Source organism: Trachemys scripta, chromosome 10 (assembly GCF_013100865.1).
Source record: "Trachemys scripta elegans isolate TJP31775 chromosome 10, CAS_Tse_1.0, whole genome shotgun sequence".
NCBI lineage: Eukaryota > Metazoa > Chordata > Testudines > Emydidae > Trachemys > Trachemys scripta.
In genome coordinates, this window is record NC_048307.1 from 51,579,490 (window position 1) to 51,604,577 (window position 25,088).

Here is a 25,088-nt window from a genome sequence, read left to right on the forward strand (position 1 = left end):
ATGGTTCCCATTCTCACAAGCCTGGCAGCTTCTTCAGTGTGAACGAAGGTTCTGCTAATGGATCGTGATATTACTGATGTTCCTGTTAGTGCAGAAGGTGCTAATGTCATGCATGTTCTAAGTCACTGATGCATAAACATTCAGGATGGCTGCAGTGAGAGCTAGTAAGGAGATCATGGCTACATCTACACTACAGCGGGGAGTCGATTTAAGATACGCAAATTCAGCTACGTGAATAGCGTAGCTGAATTCGACATATCGCAGCCGACTTACCCCGCTGTGAGGACCGCGGCAAAATCGACCTCCGCGGCTTCCTGTCGACGGCGCTTACTCCCACCTCCACTGGTGGAGTAAGAGCATCGATTAGGGGATCGATTGTCGCGTCCCAACGGGACGCGATAAATCGATCCCCGAGAGGTCGATTTCTACCCGCCAATTCAGGCGGGTAGTGTAGACCTAGCCCATGAGGAGTAAAGTACCCCCTGTGTAGGCAGTCAACCCTTTTCTGAGATTCCTTTGTATTACTGTGATGGGGTATACCTGACCCTCTGAGGCCTCCTGCTGGAGGCCTTGTGGCCCTGCCACACCCTGTCCCCATAAAAGGGCAGTTGAGAGGGTCCTCCAAGCTCCCTAGAGTGGCTGTATGGGACACAGCCAATCAGGGCCCAGCAGCCTAGTATAAGAAGAGCTGCAGAGCCAGAGGGAGTTCAGTTCCTGGCTGGAGCTGTACGAGTGTAGATGGTGTGTGGCTGGCTGACAGAGCTACAGGACCTCGAATGCGGTAGTGCTGACAGAAGCCAGGGAGAGCGAGAAGGAGCCCTGAGCTGGTTGCGGAGACTCCATCAGGACAAGGCCCTGAGGTAAGGGTGAAGTTGGCACAGGGCCACGGGGAAGTGGCCCAGGGAATTAGAGCAGCAGCACATCTTAGATAAAGGGACGCAGTGGACAGCTGCTATCTATAGGGTCCCTGGGTTGGGACCCAGAGTAGTGGGTGGACCTGGGTCCCCTCCAGCCCCCATTAGCCACTGGGGGAAGTGGCCTGAACAGTGAGGCACCTCACAGGGGGGAACTGAACTATAGTGGCCCAGCTGGAGAGTTGTAGCCAGGAAGCCCCAAGAGGGTGAAGACGTAGTTTCCAGAAAGGGAGCCCTGGGGTGCTGCTTTATCCCAGAGGAGGGACAATCAGAGGGAGAGAATGTGCAGGCATGCACTCGGCCGAGGGGGCACTCACAAGAGGTGAGGGCACCCTGTTACAAAGCAGCTGCAAAGGTGGACCGATGCCCACGCTCACTTTTCCAGCCCAAGTAATCTGAGGAAGAACGTGTGTTCAAACTGTAAAATTCCAGAAGAGTTCATGATAGAGGCCCAAAACAGCTGCTCCCTGGTGACAGAGCAGTGGTGCCTGCAAAACGGCATTGCCTGTGCACGGTTTCTCTCTGTTCAAGGAAATAGGACTTGTGTACACTTGGTAAACAAACAAATTGCTCCAAGAAAATATCTGACATTGCTTTCTCCTCCCACCAGCTACGCGCATTCCAAGCACCTCTAAACTGATCTATGAGGCCCTAAAATCTGCTACCACTTGCCAACATTTCCTTGCTCCTTAAATGTTCAATGTCGAAAGAAAAGTGTCTGTTATAGAACCTACCTGTCATGGTGTCAGTGCTTAGGATGTCTTTGTTAAACATCACCTAAAATGAAGATGGAAGATCAAATGAGAAAAGACTGTATGGTGAGGAGATTGAGACTAGTAGGAAAGAGGAGCAAATGCAGCTCTTGAAACAATAGTTGTATCAGACTCCTGGGTCATGTGAAGTTAAGTTTTGTTTGCCAGCCATTTATTCATAAAAACAAAAGTATTGAGCAACTCCTTCCCAAATCAATATGCTCCATGTCCTGCCTCCTACTGCTTATGATTCTGACTATGAGGAAGCTGTGAAATACAACTGATAATCATCCTTGCTCAGCACCAGTTAACACTTGTAAGTCATTGGCAGGGCCATCCCTAGGAAGATAATAGCATAAATATCAGCCCTGTAAAATAATAGCACTAGACATGTTGGCTAAATCATTATCTTGATCTTCTGCCATGTTGCAATATAGAAAACAGTCCCGAGGCTTATAATATAAGAAAACAAAAATGGCCGCAGAATTCTTGTCTGGAGTAAGTATTTTTTTACTATTGGTCTGAAAGGTCATAATAGTAACTAGATTATTATTTTCACATTTCCTTGTTTGGGGGAAATGGCTTAAGGTACCTTCCAGGCTTAGTTAATTTGCTTATTTAAAATCTTGCACAAAATAAAGGTTTCTCTGTCAGTTACATATCAAACAAGCATTCTCATAAGAGCACTAATAGGCCCTGGGAAAGGAAACAGATTCTGTTGGCAGATCTCATTGCATCATACTACTGATGGTGAAAGATAAGGAAAATGTTTTTTCATCAGGACAACAATATTACAGTTTGTTCAATTTCCTCCATCCCTATTAAAGTGGACAGTAAAAAAGTAACTTGTTAACGGTGCTGTAGTGTATGTATGTACATACATATGTGTTTATATATTATTAATGCTGTGCATTTTATAGGACTCTTTAGGAGAGACTCAAAGTGCTTTACAAATGTTAATGAATTAAGCCTCGGAGCACCTAGTTTACAGTAGGGGAAGCTGGGACATAAAGAAGTTGTGACTTGTTCAGTATCCCAGAGGAAGTCTGTGGCAGAACTGGGACTAGAACCCTGATCTCCTGACTCACACTTCAGAGTGGGCTTGTTCTGAGTGGGTGACATTTTGTTTGTTTGCCATTTTAACTACACGTATATTGATGTGTGTGTGCCTTACCCTACTGTAGCTAACCCAAGGCTTCCCTGTATGTCTTGCAGAGTGTCTGGAGGAGAACTTTTTGACTTCCTGGCACAGAAAGAGTCTCTGAGTGAAGAGGAAGCAACCAGATTCATTAAGGAGATTTTAGATGGTGTTAACTACCTCCATGCCAAGAAAATTGCTCATTTTGATTTAAAGGTAAAAAACGTTGATCTAGTTAAAAGAAATAATTATAGCATATATTCTATAATGCAGTATATGCGATACATTTAAATGTGATGGTACATAAAAAATGTTTGATAATAGAGAAGGTGGAAGAGTAAAATGTTTAGCTTTTTGAACTGAGGCTTGCTGTGCTGGATGGACATGACAGCACTTGGTGGCAGAAATAGTATTTTGCAAGATTTTAGAATCATACAATCCTAGGACTGAAAGGGACCTTAAGAAGTCATGTAGTCCAGTCCCCTGCACTCATGGCAGGACTAAGAATTAAGATGATCCCCGACAGGTGTTTGTCTAACCTGCTCTTAAAAATCTCCAATGATGGAGATTCTACAACCTCCCTGGGCAATTTATTCCAGTGCTTAACTACCCTAACTGTTAGGAAGATTTTCCTAATGTCCAGCCTTGTATTTCTTTTAATGATGAGAATGAGAAATCAACGAAACCTTCATCTTGTGGGGGTCAGATATTTTAATTAATGCTACTATTATTTATTGTTTATATAATAGCACCCACAACGTGATGGATGCTTTTACAAATGTATAGGAAGATGTACAGTACCTGCTCCGGAGAGCTCACAAACTAGTCACCATCATGAGTCCTTTTCTAAGTACTGTAATTTTCCTTTGAAATCGCTAACTCTGTCAAAGCAAATTAGTCTAAGTGTACTTTTAAACATTAATAACAGTCAATATAACATTTGCCTTGTAAATATTAGACTCTAATTCCCACTTCTGGCAAGCATTTTCTATGTAGAGATCCACTCAATCTGGGTTGAAGTTATAGTATGTGTGTTGTGAGTACTACATGCTGCTTCTGGTCCTGTCCAGTTCATTTCTTTACCAAACATAGTACAGACTAAAACAGTGATTGGAATTCTATGAGGAACATTATTCTGAAACTACAGAGTTCAAACAGCTTCGGCAATGTATGTTTGACCAGGAAACAAGAGGTAGATTAGTTCAGTGGCTCTCAACCTTTCCAGACTACTGTACCCCTTTCAGGAGTCTGATTTGTCTTGCACACCTTCATCAAGCTACACCTCACTTAAAAACTACTTGCTTACAAAATGAGACATAAAAATACAAAAGTGTCACAGCACACTAGTACTGAAAAATTGTTTACTTACTGATTTTTATCATATAATTATAAAATAAATCAATTGGAATATAAATATTGTACTTACATTTCAGCATATAGTATATAGATTAGTATAAACAAGTCATTGTCTGTATGAAATTTTAGTTTGTACTGACTTTGCTAGTGCTTTTTATATGGCTTGTTGTAAAACTAGGCAAATACCTAGAAGAGTTGATGTACTCCCTGGAAGATCTCTGTGTACCCTCAGGTGTACACATACCTCTGGTTGAGAACCACTGGTTTAGTTGGCACTGTCATTCCAACACCGAGTATCAGTTGGTTCAGAATATGGCTGCTGGCCTGCTTAGTCATCCAGGTCACTGAGAGCATATCACCCCAATGTTCCCCATGTACTATCAGGTGAATTTATAGTTTCAGTCCTTATCTTCAAAGCCTTTCATGGAACTGGCCCAAACTTCCTGGGAGACTCTGTCTCTGTCCATGACTGTGATCTGTCCAGACAATGACGTGCCTCTGGAACTAGGATTCTGTCACCCACGAGGATGAAACTTGAGACTGGGAGACTGAGCATTCTCAGCAGCAGGTCTGCAGCTATGGAACTTACTTCACAAACATTGCCATTTTCAGGACTATGTACAAAACATGGCTCCATCCCTCCTCAGAGCAAGGTGGAAGGTAGAGGAAAGACAAAGTTTGAGAAGATTAAAAAGGGGGAGGGGGACGCCTAGAGTAGATCACATGCTGTTTGTCATCATTTTGGATCTAGAATTGTGTGATGCCTAGTTACTGCAGTGATGAGTATTACATGGACAGATGTATGCCCAAGTTCTTTTTTTAAATATATATTCTTCTTGTTGCAATTGCATATATCCCAACAATTCAATACACTTCATCAAACTTCTGTCCATATGTCTGTTTGTTTTAAGGGTGTGAGTGTATTGGGGTTACCATGAAGCCATATAGCCCACGAACAAAGGTTTACACTGTGCATTTGAAAAATATGCTAACATTCAGTGATGGAATATAATTATGTGAACATAAATGAAACTTTTCCCAGGGTGAGTTCTGGCTACTGAAATCCACATGTCCCATGTCAATAAAGTTCAGTGGTCAATAATGATATTGGAAAAAGAGCAAAAAGAAATGTGCATGTGGGGCTGAACAGACACCATTTCATAAATGCAATAAATAAATCACTGACAAGCTATTTAAAGCGGGATTCAAGATATCACTCATCTGGCTTTTATAGGACTATTTTTAGAGCGTCTGCAGCATTTAGCCAGGCATGTATTTTTAAGCAATAATCCAAATAGGGAAATGGAGATCCATAATTATCTTGTCACTCTTATCAATCTCTTCGATCTTGCCATTAATAAAAAAAAAAAGGTGGCTGGGGAACATATAATGGGAACTAATTTGGAAGGGGTTTTGGGGTGGGGGAGGTTTGTGTTTGTTTGTTTTTTTGTTTGTTTAGTCGCCTTGTCAAGATTTGACTGTGGAAGTGTCTGCAAAAGCAAAGGCTGCTGAAGCCAAACAAACATAGGGTTACCATATGTCCTCTTTTTCCCGGACATGTCCGGCTTTTCGGCAGTCAAACCCCCATCCGGGGGGAATTGCCAAAAAGCCGAACATGTCCGGGAAAATGGCGGCTCTGCTCCTCCCCGACTCTGCGGCTCTGATTAAGAGCCGGGCTGCCCGAGAGCTACCGGCTTCGGGCAGCCCCCGTGCCTCCAGACCCTGCGCCGCCGGAGCCCGGGAGGGGAAGTGCCCGGCTGGGGGTGCAGGGTCCGGAGGCATAGGGGCTGCCCAAAGCCCGGGCGCTACCGGCTTCACGGTTTGCCGGGCAGCCTCCAGACCCTGCGCCCCCGGCTGGGCGCTTCCCCTCCCGGGCACCAGCTGCGCTGGGGAAGCGCCGGCTGGGGGCGCAGGGTCTGGGGGCTGCCCGGCAAACCCTGAAGCTGGTAGCGCTGGGGCAGCCCTTTCCTCCTGGCTGGGAGTGGGAGGGAGGAGGGGGCGGAGTTAGGGCGGGGAAGGGGCGGAGTTGGGGCGGGGCTAGGGCCTGTGGAGGGTCCTCTTTTTTTTATTTATGAGATATGGTAACCCTAAACAAACAAAAACCAACAGAACTCAAAACACACTGCCACTGAGCAGGTGGAGATGGACAATACACCAAAGGAGGGAGGGGGATGTAAAAGAGGGAAATCACATTTAAAATATTTTATAGCCATTGTAATAATTGAAAATTTCTTTCTCCCAACTGGCCCATAAACCCTAGCACTCCCCACAGAGATTCTGGGGGGAAAGGAAGCTTAAATATATAACCATTTCTTGCTAATTTCTTACAAGCATTGATGATATGCTTGGCACTGTACAAAGACCCACAATAAAACTAGACCCTGCCCTGAAGAGCTTGGTGCAATATCAATAATAATCGCACTGTCATGCCTCTGCTAATGTTCTGCTGAAATCAGTAGAGTAGCAGGACCTACTGGGGGATGTTTTGCAGCAGTAAGAGGATTAGATGGTGGGTGGAGAATGTGACATAATGAAAACGTTAATTATACTGTGAATAAGGCAGACATGTACATATATGTGACTAGCGTGAAGTGTTTTATTCCTATGATATTAGCCAGGCAACCACTTTTCCTATTGTTCCCCCTTTCCCGCTAGTCTGTTCTCATGACCTACTTCCAGCTGGTATAGTCTGCACCTTGTCACTTGCTGAAATCCAGATGCAGGCCTGAGAACACCAGGGATCAGCTCTCTGTGGTGTAAATTGGCACAGCACCATTGCTTGGAGCAGAACTGTACCTATTTACATCAGTTGAGGATCTGCACCAAGATGCAGAGACGATGAACAGAGATGACTGTTGAATAACTTCTTGTTTCATACTGTGCTACCTCTAGCACAAGTCTGTTCTAAATGGGCCTGCATCACATGTCAGCAGCATACACTGCTGGCAGCTGTATGCACTGAATCTTCAGATGAAAACCAGCATAGTTAGCCTGGAGCTAAAATCATCTTAGTGCAATGGCTGTGAAAATAAATTATTCATGTAGCCTGTCTGCAAGTGTAATGCAGAATGAGAGTGTGTGTTAGCAGTAGCTGCTTGCACACGAGAATTACTTCTGAAATGGTCAGGCAGCTGCCAGCGGGAAATCAAACTCTCTGTTGCTTCCAGGCTATAATTAAAAAATGAAAATTTAATAGCATTGGAGCTCTTCATCAGAGCTGAATTGTGCTAGCCATGTTGCTCTAAAAACTATAAAATAAAGGAGGAATGACAGGCTAAGAAAGTTATTGGGAAAAATAATGAGTAGATACTGCACAGAGTATGGAGTCGAACCTGCTGCTTACGGATTGCTAACAGTTCTCTTTTCACAATTCTATCAGGTTTGGCCTGGTGCTTTTGGTTGCATAACAGTCAGAAATTCTCCATGTGTTCTTAGAATAGCTTGTTACTAGAGGTGGGCCAGAATCTCCAATCCTAGCCCCTTCCAATCAGGGCCGGCTCCAGGGTTTTTGCCGCCCCAAGCAGCCACCCCCTCCTCACAAAACAAAAAACAAACAAACAAAAAAGCCGCGATCGTGATCTGCGGCACTTTGGCAGGAGGTCCTTTGCTCCGAGCTGGAGTGAGGAACCCACTGCCGAATTGCCGCCGAAGAGCCGGACGTGCCGCCCCTCTCTGGTGTGGCCGCCCCAAGCACCTGCTTGGTAAGCTGGTGCCTGGAGCCGGCCCTGCTTCCAATTTCAGGGCCATTCAGATCCTCATCCCAGGATCTGAACCTACCCCCACTGTTGTGGAAGAGACCAAGCCATGGTAAGCTCACCCTCTGTGTTGTACCACCATGCTCAGCATGTCAGTCTCATAACATATCTCATAACGCATCTACTTGAGCCATGCAATTATTTACAGTTATGTGAATAACTCTGGTGTCTCATCATTTTCCTGGAAACCAGGTATATTTTATCTTCATCCTGCCATAACAACTATAATTTACAAAATAAACACAGGCAGGCAGGGAGAGAAAGCAACTGGTGAAGAGAACAAGGAAGGTCCTGACTTATTAGGAATCTGGACACGCTGCAGCTTTTGTGAGAAAAGAATAAAAGGCAATAAATGAAGTGAATTATTGCTTTTGAGCAGGAGGCTTCAGACACTGAGGAGTGTTAATTTTGCTGCTGTCAAGTTCTGATTTAACAATGAATGTCACATTACATAAATACGTTCAATTTAGCAAAACAGTGAAGTCTGCATTGCCAGGAGTAGGTTTGTGGTTTTAACCTGTTCTGCAGTATTGCAAACATGTACAAGTATGAAAAGGTGACTGCTTGGGCTCTGATAACTAATCTTTGTTTCATTATTTTTAGCCTGAAAACATTATGCTTCTAGACAAGAATATCCCCATTCCACACATAAAAGTCATTGATTTCGGCCTAGCTCATAAAATAGAAGATGGAGTTGAATTTAAGAATATTTTTGGGACACCAGAGTTTGTAGGTGAGTGTTCAAGCAGTTCCTTTGTGTTGCAGCTTTTCACTGGAGAAGCCAGCAACACCTTCCTGAATTCAGGGAGAAGCCAGTAACACCTCCACCTTTTCAGCCCCCTAAAATTGCCACTCCATTTGGGTGCACTGCATCTAGAGGGCTTGCTTGAATCTTCTCGGAGGAGCAGCAGAGTCGTGCCTTCTGTAAACTGTAGCTGTTGAGCTGAAGAGATAAATTCAGGGTTGAAATTTAGGAACCCCCTAGCACTAATCCCAGCTCTGCTACTTACTCTCCCTGTGGCAAGTCAGAGCCACTCTGCATCTGTAAAATGGAGTAATATCGGTCTCTGTTGATGTTACTGCTTTCTAAGTATAACTCCCTCCCACTGAACCTGTTTTGGATTATAGCTTCCTTCCTTTCGTTACTTCAGGCTGACTGTCATGTTGTGACTTCCTGATCACATTTCTAACCTCTAGGTTTGCTTGTATTATCTCTTGGTCCTTATTGGTTTTTACACCTGCCAATCAGAGATCTATTCAGTTTAATTTATTTCCTCTTCCGGATAATAAATGAAGCTGTTAAATAAACACTGATCCCTGCTGCCCTGTTATAGACACCTCTTCATGCCTCGATACATTGCCATTTATCGCTTCCTTTGTTCAGTCCTCCACATGGATATTTTTCATCCAGAAGGTGTTTCTTCTACAGAAGCTACAGTAACAGCTGACAACAATGGTAATGAATGGTGTGTTGGCTGGAAAGAAACCTTGGGCAAGTTGTGCTAGAGCAGTCCCTGACTGGCCAATTACTAAGTAAAGACTGTGCATTAATGGTATCAGATTATTGCCATTCTGAAATAATTTGGGAGAAAATGCTTAGATCCATCTGCTTAGGGATGCTGTTACATGAAATAAGTTGTTGTTGAAGGTATAATTAGTACTGTAGGTGGACTGTAATATCTTCCTGTCCTTTATTCTTTGATCCCTTTTCATTCTCCATTGACTCTAAATTAGCTCTCCCTCTGTTTGGGAGCTTAAATTCCTACCGCCACCTGCACACACCGTTGTAGAACTTCAAACAGAAATTATCTCATATAACTACTGGTCTGTTTTTTACCAAGGACTGATGTAATTCTTGACCTACGCATACGATTCATGTTGCTAAAATTAATTTACTCAATCTGTTGCTAATGTTTGAATAAATGCTTCTTACAGCTCCAGAAATAGTGAACTACGAACCACTTGGGCTAGCTGCAGATATGTGGTAAGTTCTCAGCATTAACTTTTCTTCCAAAATGCTATACTGCTAGTTTCTTAAGGGTGCTCTGTGTAAAATCCATTCTCTACATATCAGACAATGCTGACCTACAGTAAATAGCTGTTCTTTTGCTCCTGCTGTTTATAGTAAACTGCTACTCATGATAATAAAAAAAATTGAATTATATAAAACAGGAGTTAACAATTTGCCACTAGCTGCCACCTTTTAGAGAGAGCCTCTTGAAAGGCACCATTGTCCCTGCAATGCCTTGTGATAGCTTTGTTTATAAAAGTGTTTTGAATAGAGCACGCTTCGATACCAAGCTGTTCTGCCCAAAATGGTCGTAGTGGCTAAAACATCCTTGCAGATATTCCTCCATGCTTCTGACATGTACCATAGCTAATTAGGCACCGTGAACCCAACATGACTTAAGACAGCCATATAAAGAAACCCCAGATATCCATGTCATTTGAGCCTGTATCCAAAATTCATATGTCTTTTTATGAAGCACTGACTTTTACATAGGTTTTGTCTGACTGCTAATATCATGGTTCATCTGCCAATCTAGCAGCTATAATTGACTGATGTCACACACATGTATAAAACCTACAATTAGTTGCTCTTTTTGTTTTCTAGGAGCATAGGAGTCATCACCTACATACTGTAAGTACAGAATTCGATCCACTTGTATAGAACAGCTGTAAAAGTTGTAGCAAGCTAGTGAAAAGTAGCTCTTCTCATCAGTCCCTTAGGGAAGGAGCTGCACAGCAGGAATGGGGCAAGGGATTGATGGACAAGTGCTATCCAGAGGCCTTTTAAAATAGAGAAAGCAAAGAAAGTTAAGTGACACTAAAAGGGAGGCGATAGGACCAATGACCAGCAAATGCCCCGATGTAGCACCAGAAGCTCCTGTGTTTTTCGGGGTGGGATTTTCCAAAGTGGTCACCAAATGTTGGCCAAATTTTGCTGCCATTGACGTCAAACACCCATCACCTTCAGTGGGAACAGAGTTAGGCCAACTCCAAGGACTTTTGAAAATCCCACTTAAATCTCAGCTTCTCTAGCCCTGGGGTTCTCCTGGTTGGGCTCAATGGGCTACATGCTGCAGACGTTACCCAGAGCTCCCAGTAGCCTCGTTGGGAATTTTGCTTTAGCAAGCTTTGCAGCATCGGACCCAACAAAGATAGAGAGGCTTAAAAAAGGAATCTCTTTCTGATGGGCAAAGCCAAGTGGAGCAGAATTAAACACAGCCACAGGCCATGCTGAAAGCATTGGGATTGTTCCCTGAGTTAGACCCCGCCCACTATAAAAGGGCTGCAAGCTGACAACATAGTCGGGATGCTATGAAGTCCCTAATGCCCTGGGGTACGGTAAGGGGCACATGGATACAGTCTGAGACACATTAGGTAGCCCACCAGCATCTAAAGAGCAATTCTAAAATTGTCCAGATCCTTATTTGCACTCTTCATGTCATCAGCGAATACACTGAACCTGATAGGACATCAGTCTTCATAAATTGCTATTTACATCTGTTTATAGATGAATGGGAAGGGAGACTGGATGTTGAGAAGACATAGACTAGAATGCTTACCCTGTGATTACAGTAATGCACAGATAGCCAGGTGTTCTGAGAGGCCTTCACACTTCCTCTGAAGTGTTGCATACACAGGCCTTTGCTGGAGGCAGATAATACAGGGAGTGGAGCAGTACTCTGTTCCAATAGGGCAGTTCTTTTCTACTTGTGTACCTTGCTCTGTAGAGAGATAGAAGCATTGATTTTGCTTTTGCATTGCTCCAGCTGGTTGAAATGACCTAGAAAGCTTCTGCAACAATAACTTTGTATCTAGAGATGTGCTTGCCCCATGAATTCCAGATCCAAATTTCCCCAAAGTTGGAGGTTGTTCAGAACAGGAGTTTTGTCCGACCCATCTCTACTTATACCTAAAATCTCCATCGGGGGAAAAAAAAAAAAGAGAAATGCAAACAATGTGTCCCTGTCGATTTCCACTAATCCTGGCTCTGTTGTATCGCAATGTATTTGGGGTGTGTCACAGATCCACAAGATTAGTGCTATGCCCCCAGCTTTGGAACAGTCTCTAGGACGGTGGTTCTTACCCTATTTACCACTGTGGGCCACATCCAATACTAGCTATGGCCCTGAGGATGTCACATGAGCCGCCCCTGTGTGCTGATTGGGCCACAAGTTGAGAACCACTGCTCTAGGAGGAATCCCTTCAGTGTGCCAGACCCGCTAGGGGTCTCACTCTTCCTCCAGAGTAAGTCAGCTGGCTTCTCCGCCTTCTTAGATTGGACTTCTGGGTCTGCAGCACTCCTGCTTCATACTGTGAGCTCTGTTCGGTGAATCCAACTGAGACAGATTCCTGGTAGAGACTTGAACGTTCTCCAGGGATCAATACACGTCTGCTAGCCTCTGCAGTGACATTCAAACAGTGTTGTCAAAACAGTAGTGTTTATTAGTCAACTGGAACATAGCATAGGAAGTCCTTAGGTTAACATAGAGAATGGAAGGTTAAAGCAAGACCATTCTGGTCAGCCCAGAGCCCCCAGCTAAGCTCCAGTGAACTCCATTGTTCAAGCTGTGTGTGTGTCTGACTTCTTTGGTCAGATACCAGGTGAGAACCCTGACTTCTTCCAGCAGCCAACTCTTACCCCCCTCCCCCACCTCATACCTCCCCAGTTAAGTTCCCTTTAAGCTGTGCAGCTGCCTATTAAGCCCGGTGCAGGGGTTCAGGGCCATGGCGGGGAGAGGCACCCCTCCCTGCCGGTCCCAGCGCGGACCTGCCATGGCGGGGAGAGGTGCCCTGCACCCCAAACCCCTTATCCCTGGCCCCACACCAGAGCCCCTGCCCCCCAACCCTCTGCCCCAGCCCTGAGCCCCCACTCCTGCACCCTGAACCCCTCATCCCCAGAGCCCAAACCCCCAGCCAGAGCCCTCATACGCCCACACGCCAACCCTCTGCCCCAGCCCTGAGCCCCCTCCCACATGCCAAACCCCCACCACATGAATTTTGTTATGTGCACCAATAGGAAGGTGACGTGCCACACATCACCTCCCTATTGGTGCACATAACACAATTCATTCTGCACACGGGCACAAAAAATTAGAGGGAACACCGTTCCCCAGACCTTTGTTCTCGAGCAGGGGTATGTTGCTCAGCTTCCCTGCTGAGAGGTGGGAACGTCTGTCTCCCTTTGGGTTTTCGGATGCTAAGTGTCAATGTCCTGGCGATTGGAAATGGGGACTAAGGCACAGACAGCTAGGTGACATTCATATCTGTCTCTCTCAGGCCTGGTCTACACTAGAAAAGTAGGTCGCTATAACTACATCAGTCAGGGGTGAGAAAAATCCACATCTCTTAGTGGTGTAGTTTACCTGACCTAAGTCCCCATGTAGATAGTGCTAGGTCGATGGAAGGATTCTTCCAGTGATCTAGCTACCACTTCTTGGGGCGGTGGATTACTATGCAGACAAGAGAAACCCTCCTGTCGGTGCAGGTAGTGTCTACACTGAAGTGCTACAGCGGCACTGTGCTGCTGTAGCATTTTAAGTGACAAGCCCTGAGAGCAAATAGTCCTTCCCCCATCCAATGGGGTAACAATGCAGCATATGGGGGAAACTGAGGCACACATAGGCTTAATAAAAATGACAGAAAATTTCCATTTCGTTACAGGGTGCACATTAGTGTTAAGGCCCCAGATCAAATATTCCCAACCCTCTGACCGCATTTACAAATAAAAAAAAATCTTATCTGGTTCTTGTGAATATATATCTCACACACACACACACACACACACAATAGTAGCTTCCAGAATGGCTAATACATGTAGCAATGGTTAGCATAGTAAACTAGCATAAAAACAGTATCCCTCTCTAAAAAGGGATGGAGATGAGCCCTTGAATGGGAGGGGTATGACCCTGCACTCGCTATAATACTCTTAAGCCTGTTTTGTATTTTTCTGGAGTTGTTTTTTAATTTTATTGCTACTAACTTCCATTGAGACTGTACATGCCTCTCATTGTAAGGGGTCCCAAAATGCTTAGCAAACGCAGAGTGTATATATAATACCACCTACTGTAACACACATGACCACATTCTTATGGACACCAAGGTCACTGCAGGGGTCAAACCCAGGTCTTTCAGCCCCAGGAGCACAAGCCCTACCATCGGCGCTAAAGGAATAATTAATTTAGTTCTAAGTAGTAAGCTGTTGTCATCACTGGGGCCAGCCTCTTGATGGGGACATAGAATCATAGAACCATAGGGCTAGAAGGGACCACTAGGGTCATCTAGTCTAACTCCCTGCCAAGATGCAGGATTTCTTGTGTCTAAAGACCATCCAGGACAGATGGTGATCCTGTCTCTTTCTGAAAACCTCCAGTGAAGGAGCTTCCATGACTTCCCTAGGCAGTTCCATTGTCCTACTATTCTTACAAGTAGAAAGTTTTTCCTGAGATTTTATCTAAATCTGCTATGCCGTCGTTTGAACCCATTACCTCTTGACCTGCCCTCTGTGGCAAGAGAGAACAACTTTTCTCCATCTTTTTAATGGCAGCCTTTCAACTATTTGAAGACCACTATCATGCCCCCTTCCCTCGTCCCATCACCTCTTTTCCAAACTAAACGTACCCAGTTCCTTCAGCCTCTACTCATATGGCTTGCATTCCATCCCCTTGATCACCTTTGTTGCTTGCCTCTGAATCCTTTCCAGTTTCTTTACATCCTCATGATTACTCTCATAGAGCCAAGGTGCTAAAGCAGTATTCATACAGTGCCTTTCAAGGATCATTTAGTGATTTAAAATTGGGAGAGAATCATCCCCATTCTACATGTGTACACACTGAGGCATGGAGAAGTGAAGTGACTTGCCCAGGTCACAAAGGACCATATGACACACAAATTGAGGGGGCAGTGGATGGGAGGAGAGAAGCCAAATGCCCCACAGTATGATGTTGAGAAAAGGGAAAAAATATGGCCGAAGACATTCGGGCAGGGATTCCCCAGCTGTTTTGTGACCACTGGTGGGCCACAAAGAGCTGGCTTCTTACGTGTTGCCTGCTCTCCTCCTTGTTTCTGGCTGAGTGAAATGGAACAAAGGGACAAGCAGGAATGAGTGAAGAGTGGAACTAGTCAGAACAATTGACTGTAGTCAAATAGAGCAATGCATAGAGCATCAAAGACAGCTAAAAATATTCCCCTAATATTACCTTCCCAAGTCAGCAGGTGTGGCAGTTCTGGGTTGTTACATGATTGCAGATTGGGAATAGGGGTGGCAATTTCTCTGTCGAGATTTGATCCACACTATGAAAGAGTTCAGGAGCTCCCTGTTTTTGTGCATAGTGCCTCTGTGTTTCTTGTATCTTTGTGGGGCAGATATAATCACCGTTATTAAGGTGTAATGCAAAAGATCCTTGGTCAGTGTGACATTGTTGGACGATAAAGGCCTATTGTGAGCAGAATCACTTAAACAAGCAACGTCACTGTGAAGGGTTTGCTGCAGTTCTGTTTTGAGCCCACTGCATCCAGAACTTCCACTACCAAACTCCAAACAGGGAAGGCAAGAATAGTAGTAGTATTTTAATGGGATTAGATCAATTTCCTTAGTATAAAGAACACTTAGATTTCCAGCAAGAGTTATTTATACTAACTCTCTTGACTCAGCATTCATGGTATTTAAAAAAAGGAACTCTAATAGAAGTGCTTTAACCCCAGGTTTTTGTGGGACTGAGGTAAATATGAGTCTAAGATGAAGGATGTCAATTGCAATTGAGAGAGATACCAGGCTGGATCACAGCCCTTTCCATCTAAAAGATTGCTGAATAGTGTTTTTTGAGGATGACGACTGCGTTGTATCCTTGCAGTTTTAAGCATGGAGCTGAGCTCCGACAGAATTAGCTCTTTATGTTCAATTTTATTGCACTGTAAGTCCTCTGGCTTGTCCTGGGGGCTAGTTTTAATCAACGCCATGTCCTCTTCCCACCCTGCAGAAATCAGGGCAAGGCCACAATTAATCTTCTCTATTTATGTGGACCTCTTGGGCCTAACTCTAGGTGCACATTGTACATAGATGCTTGCCAGTGAACTGCAGGCAGAAAAACAGCATGGGGCAGGAGTTTTTCCAAAAAGCCTACAGAGAGGTCACTGAACAGGACTTCCTTGATGGGAACTATGGGGGGACATTCCATGACATAGCCTGTGGGTATTTGTGCATGTACCCCCGATACATTCATAGCAACTGGACCTCTCCTCCAGTGCGGATTATTTTTACCCTGGGCGGCAATAACCTGAGTGTGTCTCAGGGATGGGAGTGTCCGTGAATAGGGTCTTTGCTGTCGCACATGGAAACACATTAATGCTGCTTTTGTGAGTCTGTTTTGTAGCCATATGTATATGGTGACCCAGATTTGGGCCTTTTATTTCCAAATCTTCTTGGCTGCCCTAAAAGAGAGACCCACATTCCAACGTTGTCATTTCACAATCTCGGAATCACGTCAAAGTAACTTTATTTTTCCCCAATCAAAACATGATCCTCCTGTCTGGCCTGTTCAGGCTCAGCGGCGCATCCCCTTTCCTTGGAGAAACAAAGCAGGAAACTCTCGCCAACATCACAGCCGTGAATTACGAATTTGATGAGGAATTTTTCAGTCACACCAGTGATCTGGCAAAAGACTTTATCCGGAAACTCCTGGTGAAAGACACGCGGTAAGTAAATGTACAGAAATGGCTGGCTGCCTTTCATGCCACCCAGGCAAAAATGAGCACGCTGAGCAGTTCAGAGGTTTCATTTCAGAGTAGGGTCACTGTCCCAGAGTGAGTCATTAAGTACAGGTGTATTGCTGTGTCCCTTGTAAATGTCTATATACAGAGGCCCTAAAAATATGCCGTGCCAAAATTCACCAAATGTGGCAAAATTTGGCATGCATTTTCTTTCACCAGTAGGGTTGGATTGGTTGTGTGTGTGTGTGTGTTTGTTTGTTTTGTTTTTGTTTTTTTGTGAAGTGCAAATTACTGGAGTTTATTGGGTTTTAGAAGCTGTTCTTGTGTCTGGTAATTCTTAAATTTTTTTTATTGCCTCTAATGACATCTCACAATCCATGTGTCCTTGGTGGGTGGGTATGTCTGTGTGTGTGAGAGAGAGAGAGTTGATTTTATATTCAGTGTTTCAAAAACCACTGCTCTGGATGGACAAATTCAAACTGAAAGTAAGGCATACATTTTTAACAGTGAGTAATTAACCATTGGAACAATAAAAGGGGCCTGGTGGATTCTCCATCACTGACAATTTTTAAATCAAGGGTGAATGTTTTTCTAAGAGATCTGCTCTAGCAATTATTTTGGGGAAGTTCTATCGGCCTGTGCTACACAGGAGGTCAGACTAGATGATCACAATGGTTCCTTCTGGCTTGGGAATCTATTAATCACATGCTAAAGCCTGCAGATTGGCTTGCAGAGATTGCCAGGAAACCAGCTCCTATGTGTTCACTTAGAGGATTGTGTTCATCAATCTCAAACCTCCAGAGGGACACCCTAGCCACCATTTTCTCTTCGCTGTCTTCATGGAGTCCATCATTTGAAGCAGGATGGCTCTTATCCCAGGTCTGTAGTGGATGTTGGTAATTGCTCCCACACCCCAAGCCATAAGGAACCTTCTAGGAAGTGAGATGCACTTAGCCCTTTCCCGTTATTGCTGCAGACTCCTTGCTCTTCAGTTGTCTTAGTGTCAAATATGCTCCATTAAACCTTGTGCATCAGCTAGGTACACCTGGCACTTCTCTAGCAGCTATATGGGGCTTTTCCCCTACCTCATGGTGATTAGGGAACAACAGAGATTCTTTAGCTACTGCAATAGGGATTATAAGAGAGGGATCTCTGCTCCTGAAGTTTTTAATGAGCAGCAGGACTACCTTGCCACACTTCCTGCACTATGTTGGGGTGGGTGGAGAGAGTAAAGGGCATCCTTGTGGGTTATGTGCTGCTGAGCCTTCTGAAGAGTCTGTTTGTACTAGTGGGAGTGGTCATCGGATGTCCCCTGAAAACAAAGTGGGGGGCCACTTGCAGAAAGATGTGGGAAGGCAGGTCACTAGGGTGACCTCTAAAGACATCTGGGGGAGAAGGTAGATAGTGGGGGTTGTTGGGAGAAGGACGCCAGCTAGGGTATCTGTCCAAACACATCAGCAAATATTTCTACGAATCTCAGACCCCAGGATATGTTGGGGCATGTTGGAGTCTGATGTGAATGTTTTGCACAGGTTTAGCAAGTGCCTTTCAAGCAGGGCAGATCAGGCATGTTGATATCTGTGCTGTAACCAGCTGCAAAGGCAATACCATGTTTATGCCCATCCTGCCTGAAGGTGATAGTGTACTGTTCGCAGTGCTGCTACGGGGTAGGAGAAAGTTAGATTTTCTGATTCATATTGAAGCATCCTGCCCAGGAATACTGCTTTCAGGAAAGAGCTTCAGAGTGACTTAATAGCTCATGCATTACAGACGTTTTCGATTACATTAATCTTCTATCAATTGATATAGAGAAAAAGTCAGACCAAGTGTGTGCAGGAAGAATTCACTCATTAGGCATGTTAGACTAGTAAGACAGATCATATCATGAAACATTAGCAGTGTTTAACCTCTTTTAACAGAACAATGAGAGAGGGAGAGATTTTGATTGAGTGTAAATGAAAATTAAGTAGAGCTGACAGCTCTGCTGAGGGGTAGCACTGTATTAATACTGAAGCCAGAAACCTAACTGTTATGAACCCTGCTGCCCTACAGAGTAAAGTAGCCAGGAAAGTTGTACCTCACTGTAAGTAATCCTGGCACTACTGGTGACAGTGTTATAGGTACAGTATTAAAATGTTGGTTCATAAACACTCTGAGAGAGGTGTATGGCAAGCAGCTTGGCTCTCATTTAAGTCTGTGTTTCATTGCAGGAAACGGCTCACAATTCAAGAAGCTCTCACTCATCCTTGGATAACGGTAAGGCCAAAGATATGGGTGGTGCTTCGGGATATGGACATTTGCTTCGGGATAAACTAGTACAGAATTTGTATGGGAATTTATATTTCCACACTAAAGGCTATGTGCCTAAATTGCAAGATAATTCATCATGGTTATGGCTTTCAGAAATCAGTTTGAATCAGACAGTGAATCTTAACCTCTCCATGTCTCACTTTCACCCATGAGCAAAGCAGGGAGAATACTCCTTCACAGGTAAGTTATGAGAAATAATTGGCTACTAAACACTCTGAGATCCCTGGATGCAAGACAAACAGTAGTAAAAACCTGTTAAATTCCTTCCAAAATCTTGGATTTCTGCAAGCCTTAATCATGACTTCTGTTATTACAATAAAGCCAAAGGAGGGGTGACTGGAATATAAATAAATAGGCATACAGTATTCTGTATTAGAACACCATTTGTGTTGTTTTCATCTCTAATCACTGTTTGCATGGACACAAACCATACCTCTGGTGTAGTGCTTTTGGGTGTTGAGAGCTGACCATACCAAATGTGAAAACAAATCACTCCTTCAAAATGTCATTGGTGTAGTGAGCTAGTAGTTGTCTGGATTTGCTTGGTATTTGGATTTGTGTGGGTGTGTTGTTTTGTTCTAAGCAAAGCTTGCCTCCGTAGATAAATCTCTTAGTGAAAATACATTTAGCAATCTCAGCATGGCAAATACGGATGTTTAAACACTGGATTGTTCTCATTTTGTTATGTATTGTACAAAACATTGAGTGGAGTGTTTTCAGGATTATTTTTTCCCCACAAATGTTGATGGTTTTGAGACTTTAACTGCACAAACTGTAGCATGCAAATAGTTCACGACCCTTTTATTTATTTACACTTGTCCTATGGGAATGAATGTTCAGTGCTTGTCACATCACCCCTTTTATTTTAATCAAATGCATGAAGGAGAATGACTGGAAACGATGCTTCTCCCTAGCATTGTGGAAATGCAGTTTGCATCCCTTGTCTGCTGTGTAGAGTTGACATTTGTGCAATATCTTGCAATCTTGATAAACAATCTATAATACTGGTTCTTCTGTCTGAAGACTCACCAGTTGATAGAAGAAACAAAAGTCCAAGAAAACAAGAAGTCTGAGAACAGTCAGCTGAAGACAAAACGTCTGAAAGAGTACACCATCAAGTGCCATTCAAGTATGCCACCAAATAACACCTACATCAACTTTGAGCGCTTTGCCCGGGTGGTAGAAGACATTTCTCTGACGGAACGTGGTTTCAGCACTCTGGCTATGTCCCACGACTCCCTGCAGGAGGACATTGATGCTCTGGTTTCCATATATAATGAAAAAGAAGCTTGGTACAAAGAAGAAAATGAAAATGTGAGACACAAGCTTTCACAGCTGAAGTATGAGCACCGTAAAATTGAATCCCTGAAGAAACATCTGCAGGATGACATCAAGACTGTAGGTTCTAGTCTTGCAAGTGTCACTGGGAAATACATTGATCTAAAGTCTCAGTATGAATCTCTGAGTCAGGAACTTTCTGAGGAACTCAGGTGGATCCAGGATTTAATGAGTAGTTTTCAGCTGGAGAATGGAAATGATGCATGTGTGAATGGAAACTTTAGCTCTGTTTTCAACAAAGATATTAATGAATCAGTAATGGAGCTGTTAAATAGATCTTGCTGTGAAGAATTCCTTGCGGGCTTGAATCTTGATGTTGCAGAATCAAGTCAGTAATACTGGTTAATAGGCAAAACTTTGCATTAGAACCCCTATCTTGCTGTCCGTCTGTCTCAATGTGCAGCAGTAAGAAATCATCTCGGTTTGTAACTTCAGCACAAAACCACCACCTATGCATTAAAACAGAAATATGGAAATGTTGCACAAACTATTGACCAAAAGCCTATACTGTGCAGTGGTGTTTGTGCTGACGTTGTGACCAGCTCAGTTCCTGAACCCTTAGAATTAGAAAATCACTTTGTTTTAGGGCATGTGCAATCCTGCAGTTAGTGCAGAATAACATTATAATAATATGTAGATATATAGGTCCTGAAAATTATTCACGTGAAATGAAATAGTATTTCACTCCTTATTTACCAGCTTACACATGCTTTGAAGACTATAAAATCACCTGGTAGCATTCTTGTTTGGATGAGGGAAATAGTCTTGCAGACTTGCTGGGGATAATTCTGCACAGCAGATAATTAAAAACACTTATGAAGGTTATTGCAGCCCTTTAAAATGGAGTGAACGATGCAGTGATTTATCATTTCACACCATGAAAATCACAGCTAATGAAGGAAAGTTAAAGTTATTTTATAGGCCAGTTATTCAGGATACAGTCTCTTTCACTGTCATCACATGTTAGAACGGAGGTCCCCAAACTGTGGGGCATGCCCCCTCTAGGGGGGTGCAGAGGAATGTCTGGGGGGGGGAAGGCTCCGTCACCACCCCCAGCCTTGGCCCCCTTAACCCAGTCGGGTCCCCCTCTCCCAGAGCCGGAGCCCTGCTCTCAGACCTGGCTTGAGGGAGGAGGGGCACAGACAGGGGTAAGGGATGGCACGAAGTAAAAAGTTTGGGGACCAGTGTTAGATACTTTTTAGTCCTTTAATGTGAAGTTCTTGCTATAAAAACAGGTACCTTTATGTTTCATGTACCAGAAATATTTTATTTGAAAGACAGAATGATAAATCTATAATGGAATGACTGGAGAACTGTGTATGTATATTTTGCTGTGCAAATACTAGATTATTTATGAGGATGATGATCCATCAGGCAGCGTCAATAGACCTTTGACTTTTATTCCATAATAAGAAAGGTTTGTCAAAGGAAACAATTCATTAACTCAGTGTGGTAGAACTTGAGACTCGTGTTTTTGTTCCAAAGGTCATTTTAGAAACTTATGAAAAAAGAAAAAATGTCAATGTTTAAACTGAATAATGCACCATTTTCCTCTGTTTCAAAGGAAAGGTTATTTGCTCAGGCTGTATTTATGTGCACAAATGTAACCATTTCATGTTTTGGACACAATAAATAGTCTCTTATTCACGATGCTGTAGTCTCTGATGGGGAAGTCTGTGACTGAAATGGGGTATTTAAACATCTACTTAGTGAAGTAATTATAGAACCAGATTCTCTAGCTGGTTTATGGCTCCTTTGTGAGGCTGAGGTACTGCAAAGGGGCTGTAATCCAGTGGCAAATGCCCTGCAGAGAAAATGAATTTCTTGCTGGGGCATCTGTACCACACACACCCCTCCTTTCTCTCCCTCTGTTTCCCGCCCCCTAGGCATAAGGGGTGTGTCATGGGCCATGAATGAGTGTGGTGGATCTGTGTTTCACATGGCAGTCCTTGACTGACATAGTGTCCTTCAAAGGAACCATTACCAGTGGTGCAACCTAGAGCTGGAAGCAGCTCTAATTTGCTTCGGATCCAGGGTTGGCCCAGAGAATCAAAGAATAGGAACTTGACCATGCCATAGCAGGGCTCCAATGCAGGAATCAACCCCATGTTTTTAATGACCTGACATAAAGATTGCAGATCGTCAGAGAATATCTGCATGGCCAGTTCTGTGATACATCCAGTGGAAGTCTCTTGGGGCCAGGCCCATAGATTTGTACAGGGCCGGCTATTGCAATGGGGCTGATGTTGATTGGGCCTTTGTGCACTACCACAATACAAACAACATGCTCAAGCAAGAAGCAACAGAGGGTCCTGTGGCACCTTTGAGACTAACAGAAGTATTGGGAGCATAAGCTTTCATGGGTAAGAACCTCACTTCTTCAGATGCAAGTCATCTGAAGAAGTGAGGTTCTTACCCATGAAAGCTTATGCTCCCAATACTTCTGTTAGTCTCAAAGGTGCCACAGGACCCTCTGTTGCTTTTTACAGATTCAGACTAACACGGCTACCCCTCTGATGCTCAAGCAAGGAATCCCTCTTCCCTGGGCTCTCAAGCTATGGGATGGCCATACCATGTCTCGCTCAGTGTTGCTTCTAGCAGCCCATTTGGAAATGGATGCAGTTGCTTTCCCTAAAAGTGTAAAAGTGAGAGTCACTCTGTACAGCTTCAGGCAAACTCTCCAGTTCTAGTGGCCAAAATCCCCCTTTTCTGATAATCATGCTCTGAACAAAGAGGACAAAGGGAGAGATGATATGTCAGACTTTTCTCTTTGTCCACCCCGCCCTCCCCGCAAAAGCCCACTCCTCTGTTCTGGAAAAGCTAATGATTTAAACGTAATGGGCTGCTGTTCATAAGATTATAAGAATAATCCTGTTTATTATTTTTATCTACAAAGCAATAATGTATTCTCATTCAGTTCACAGAGAATGATGAATCAGAAAGTGCCATGTTCTCATAGTGACTTTGGGAGACTAGTGAAAAACCACACACATGTATATATTTGTTTTACACCTGTCTATAGCACAATAGCTGTGTCTGGTGTTGGGCAGAGAATAGACATGCACCCCATCCTGAGACACTTACATTCTACATTAGATGGGATGGAAGTAGAATTTTCAAAAGTTTCTAAGTGACTTAGGGGCATAAGTGACATTGTCTTTCAATGAGACTGAGGCTGCTAAGTAGAATCATAGAATATCAGGGTTGGAAGGGACCTCAGGAGATCATCTAGTCCAACCCCCTACTCAAAACAGGACCAATCCCCAGACAGATTTTTTTACCCCAGTTCCCTAAATGTCCCCCTCAAGGATTGAACTCACAACCCTGGGTTTAGCAGGCCAATGCTCAAACCACTGAGCTATCCCTCCCCCTGAAGGGCCAGATCCTCAAAGATATTTAGGTGCCTAACTCCCACTGACATCAATAAGAGTAAGATGCCTGAATATCTTTGAAAAAGGGACTCAGGCTCAAAAGTCACTTAGGTGCTTAAATGAAAATTTTACCAAGGACCTAATAAATCTTATATCTCACTTGTAATTTTCAAGGGAACTTGAGGGAGGGAGGTGCTCAACTGTCATTGAGTGTCAGGCTTCTTTGAGAGTCCAAACCTAGGGCTCTGCCCAGTGCTGCCTGGTATGTTGAAGAGGACACTTCCAGAGGGACTAGACAACTTTTTCAGAATCGAGGTTCTCTTCCCCTCATTTTGAAAAATAAGGAAATAAAGTAAGATTCAAAATCTGGAGAAAAGACCCTCAGTGTACAGAATCTGTCTGCCCCATCCCTGGCCCCATATTTCTGTCCATTTGGATTATCTCTGCATATGGATATACTGGCACAGAGCAGAAGGGACATTAGAGCAGGTGCTCTGCTCTTTAGCATGTCTGGCTAATTATGACTCACTCCTCAAGGCCTGTGCTTTTTTCATGAGTTGAAGAAGGTCCCTGCTGTACCACTCCTGAGAAAGGATCATGTCCAGCTGAGAATGACAAGATCAGGACTTTGCAAGGTACTTAGCAATATGGGGCAACTGATTAACAACAGTCTGGAGTATCATAAAACTAATTATTTTGGTGGAGCTTCAAGGGTTCTGCCATTGAACGAGCACTTAAATGTTTTTGACAATTGTACAACTGACATTTAACAGTGACATTTTGTAGGTCTAACCTGATTTCTCACCAGTCTTTTTGACTTAACACATTTGTGGCATGCTGCCTAGCTCCTTATAATGTGGGGAACTAACATCTCATGCTTCAGTATCCAGGGTCAATTGTGCACAGATGTTGTCTATCTTTACCGGAGAAGGAGGGCAGGCTGATAATTTCAGCTCTTTTCTATCAGAGGTATTGACATACTTTGCCACTGGAGATGAAATATCAGCCTCTGTATTCATTGTACAGGTTTCAAAGCTGAGGACAGCTTCGGAGAATGATGGGAAGCAGAAGCAGTGCAAATGGTTCAGGTGTTTGCCATTAGGCTTTAAACATTTCTCTGTGCAACAGTGAAAATTGTCCTGGATTTCCCACAAAAAGTGTTCTTAGAATTGACATTTTCACATCCTGCTCTATAGAAAAAGTATGCATTTAACTTGTGGTCCTATTCATATGGCCTCCCTGCCCTCTGGTGGCCCAGAAGGGCTAGGGTCAGGTATTGGCCAAGACTGAAGGATGGGTCGTGTCGTGCTCTGCTATACTATGGTAAATCCTCTGGCATTTTTACATTGATTACCTGATTTTTCAGAAGTGCTGAGCGCTACAAGGTTCCATTTGAAAGGGATTTGTGAAACCTCAACCCTTCTGATGATCAAACCATG

At 43.7% G+C, this 25,088-nt stretch overlaps 1 protein-coding gene across 5 annotated transcripts in view; it reads left to right on the plus strand.

Annotated features, from left to right (window-relative positions):
• Window positions 1–25,088, plus strand: part of DAPK2 (death associated protein kinase 2) — an 83,379-nt gene that overhangs the window by 53,092 nt on the left and 5,199 nt on the right. For 2 of the 5 annotated variants that reach the window (XM_034783161.1, XM_034783162.1), the window contains exons 4-10: window positions 2,882–3,020; window positions 8,519–8,648; window positions 9,851–9,899; window positions 10,530–10,556; window positions 16,463–16,615; window positions 18,841–18,886; window positions 19,964–21,926. In XM_034783161.1, the coding sequence (XP_034639052.1) occupies window positions 2,882–3,020; window positions 8,519–8,648; window positions 9,851–9,899; window positions 10,530–10,556; window positions 16,463–16,615; window positions 18,841–18,886; window positions 19,964–20,614 (1,195 nt within the window). In that variant the 3' untranslated portion in view covers window positions 20,615–21,926. Of the gene's footprint in view, window positions 1–723; window positions 861–2,881; window positions 3,021–8,518; window positions 8,649–9,850; window positions 9,900–10,529; window positions 10,557–16,462; window positions 16,616–18,840; window positions 18,887–19,963; window positions 21,927–25,088 lie in introns of those variants that run through there. The other 3 variants (XM_034783164.1, XM_034783165.1, XM_034783163.1) reach the window with 2 other exon arrangements.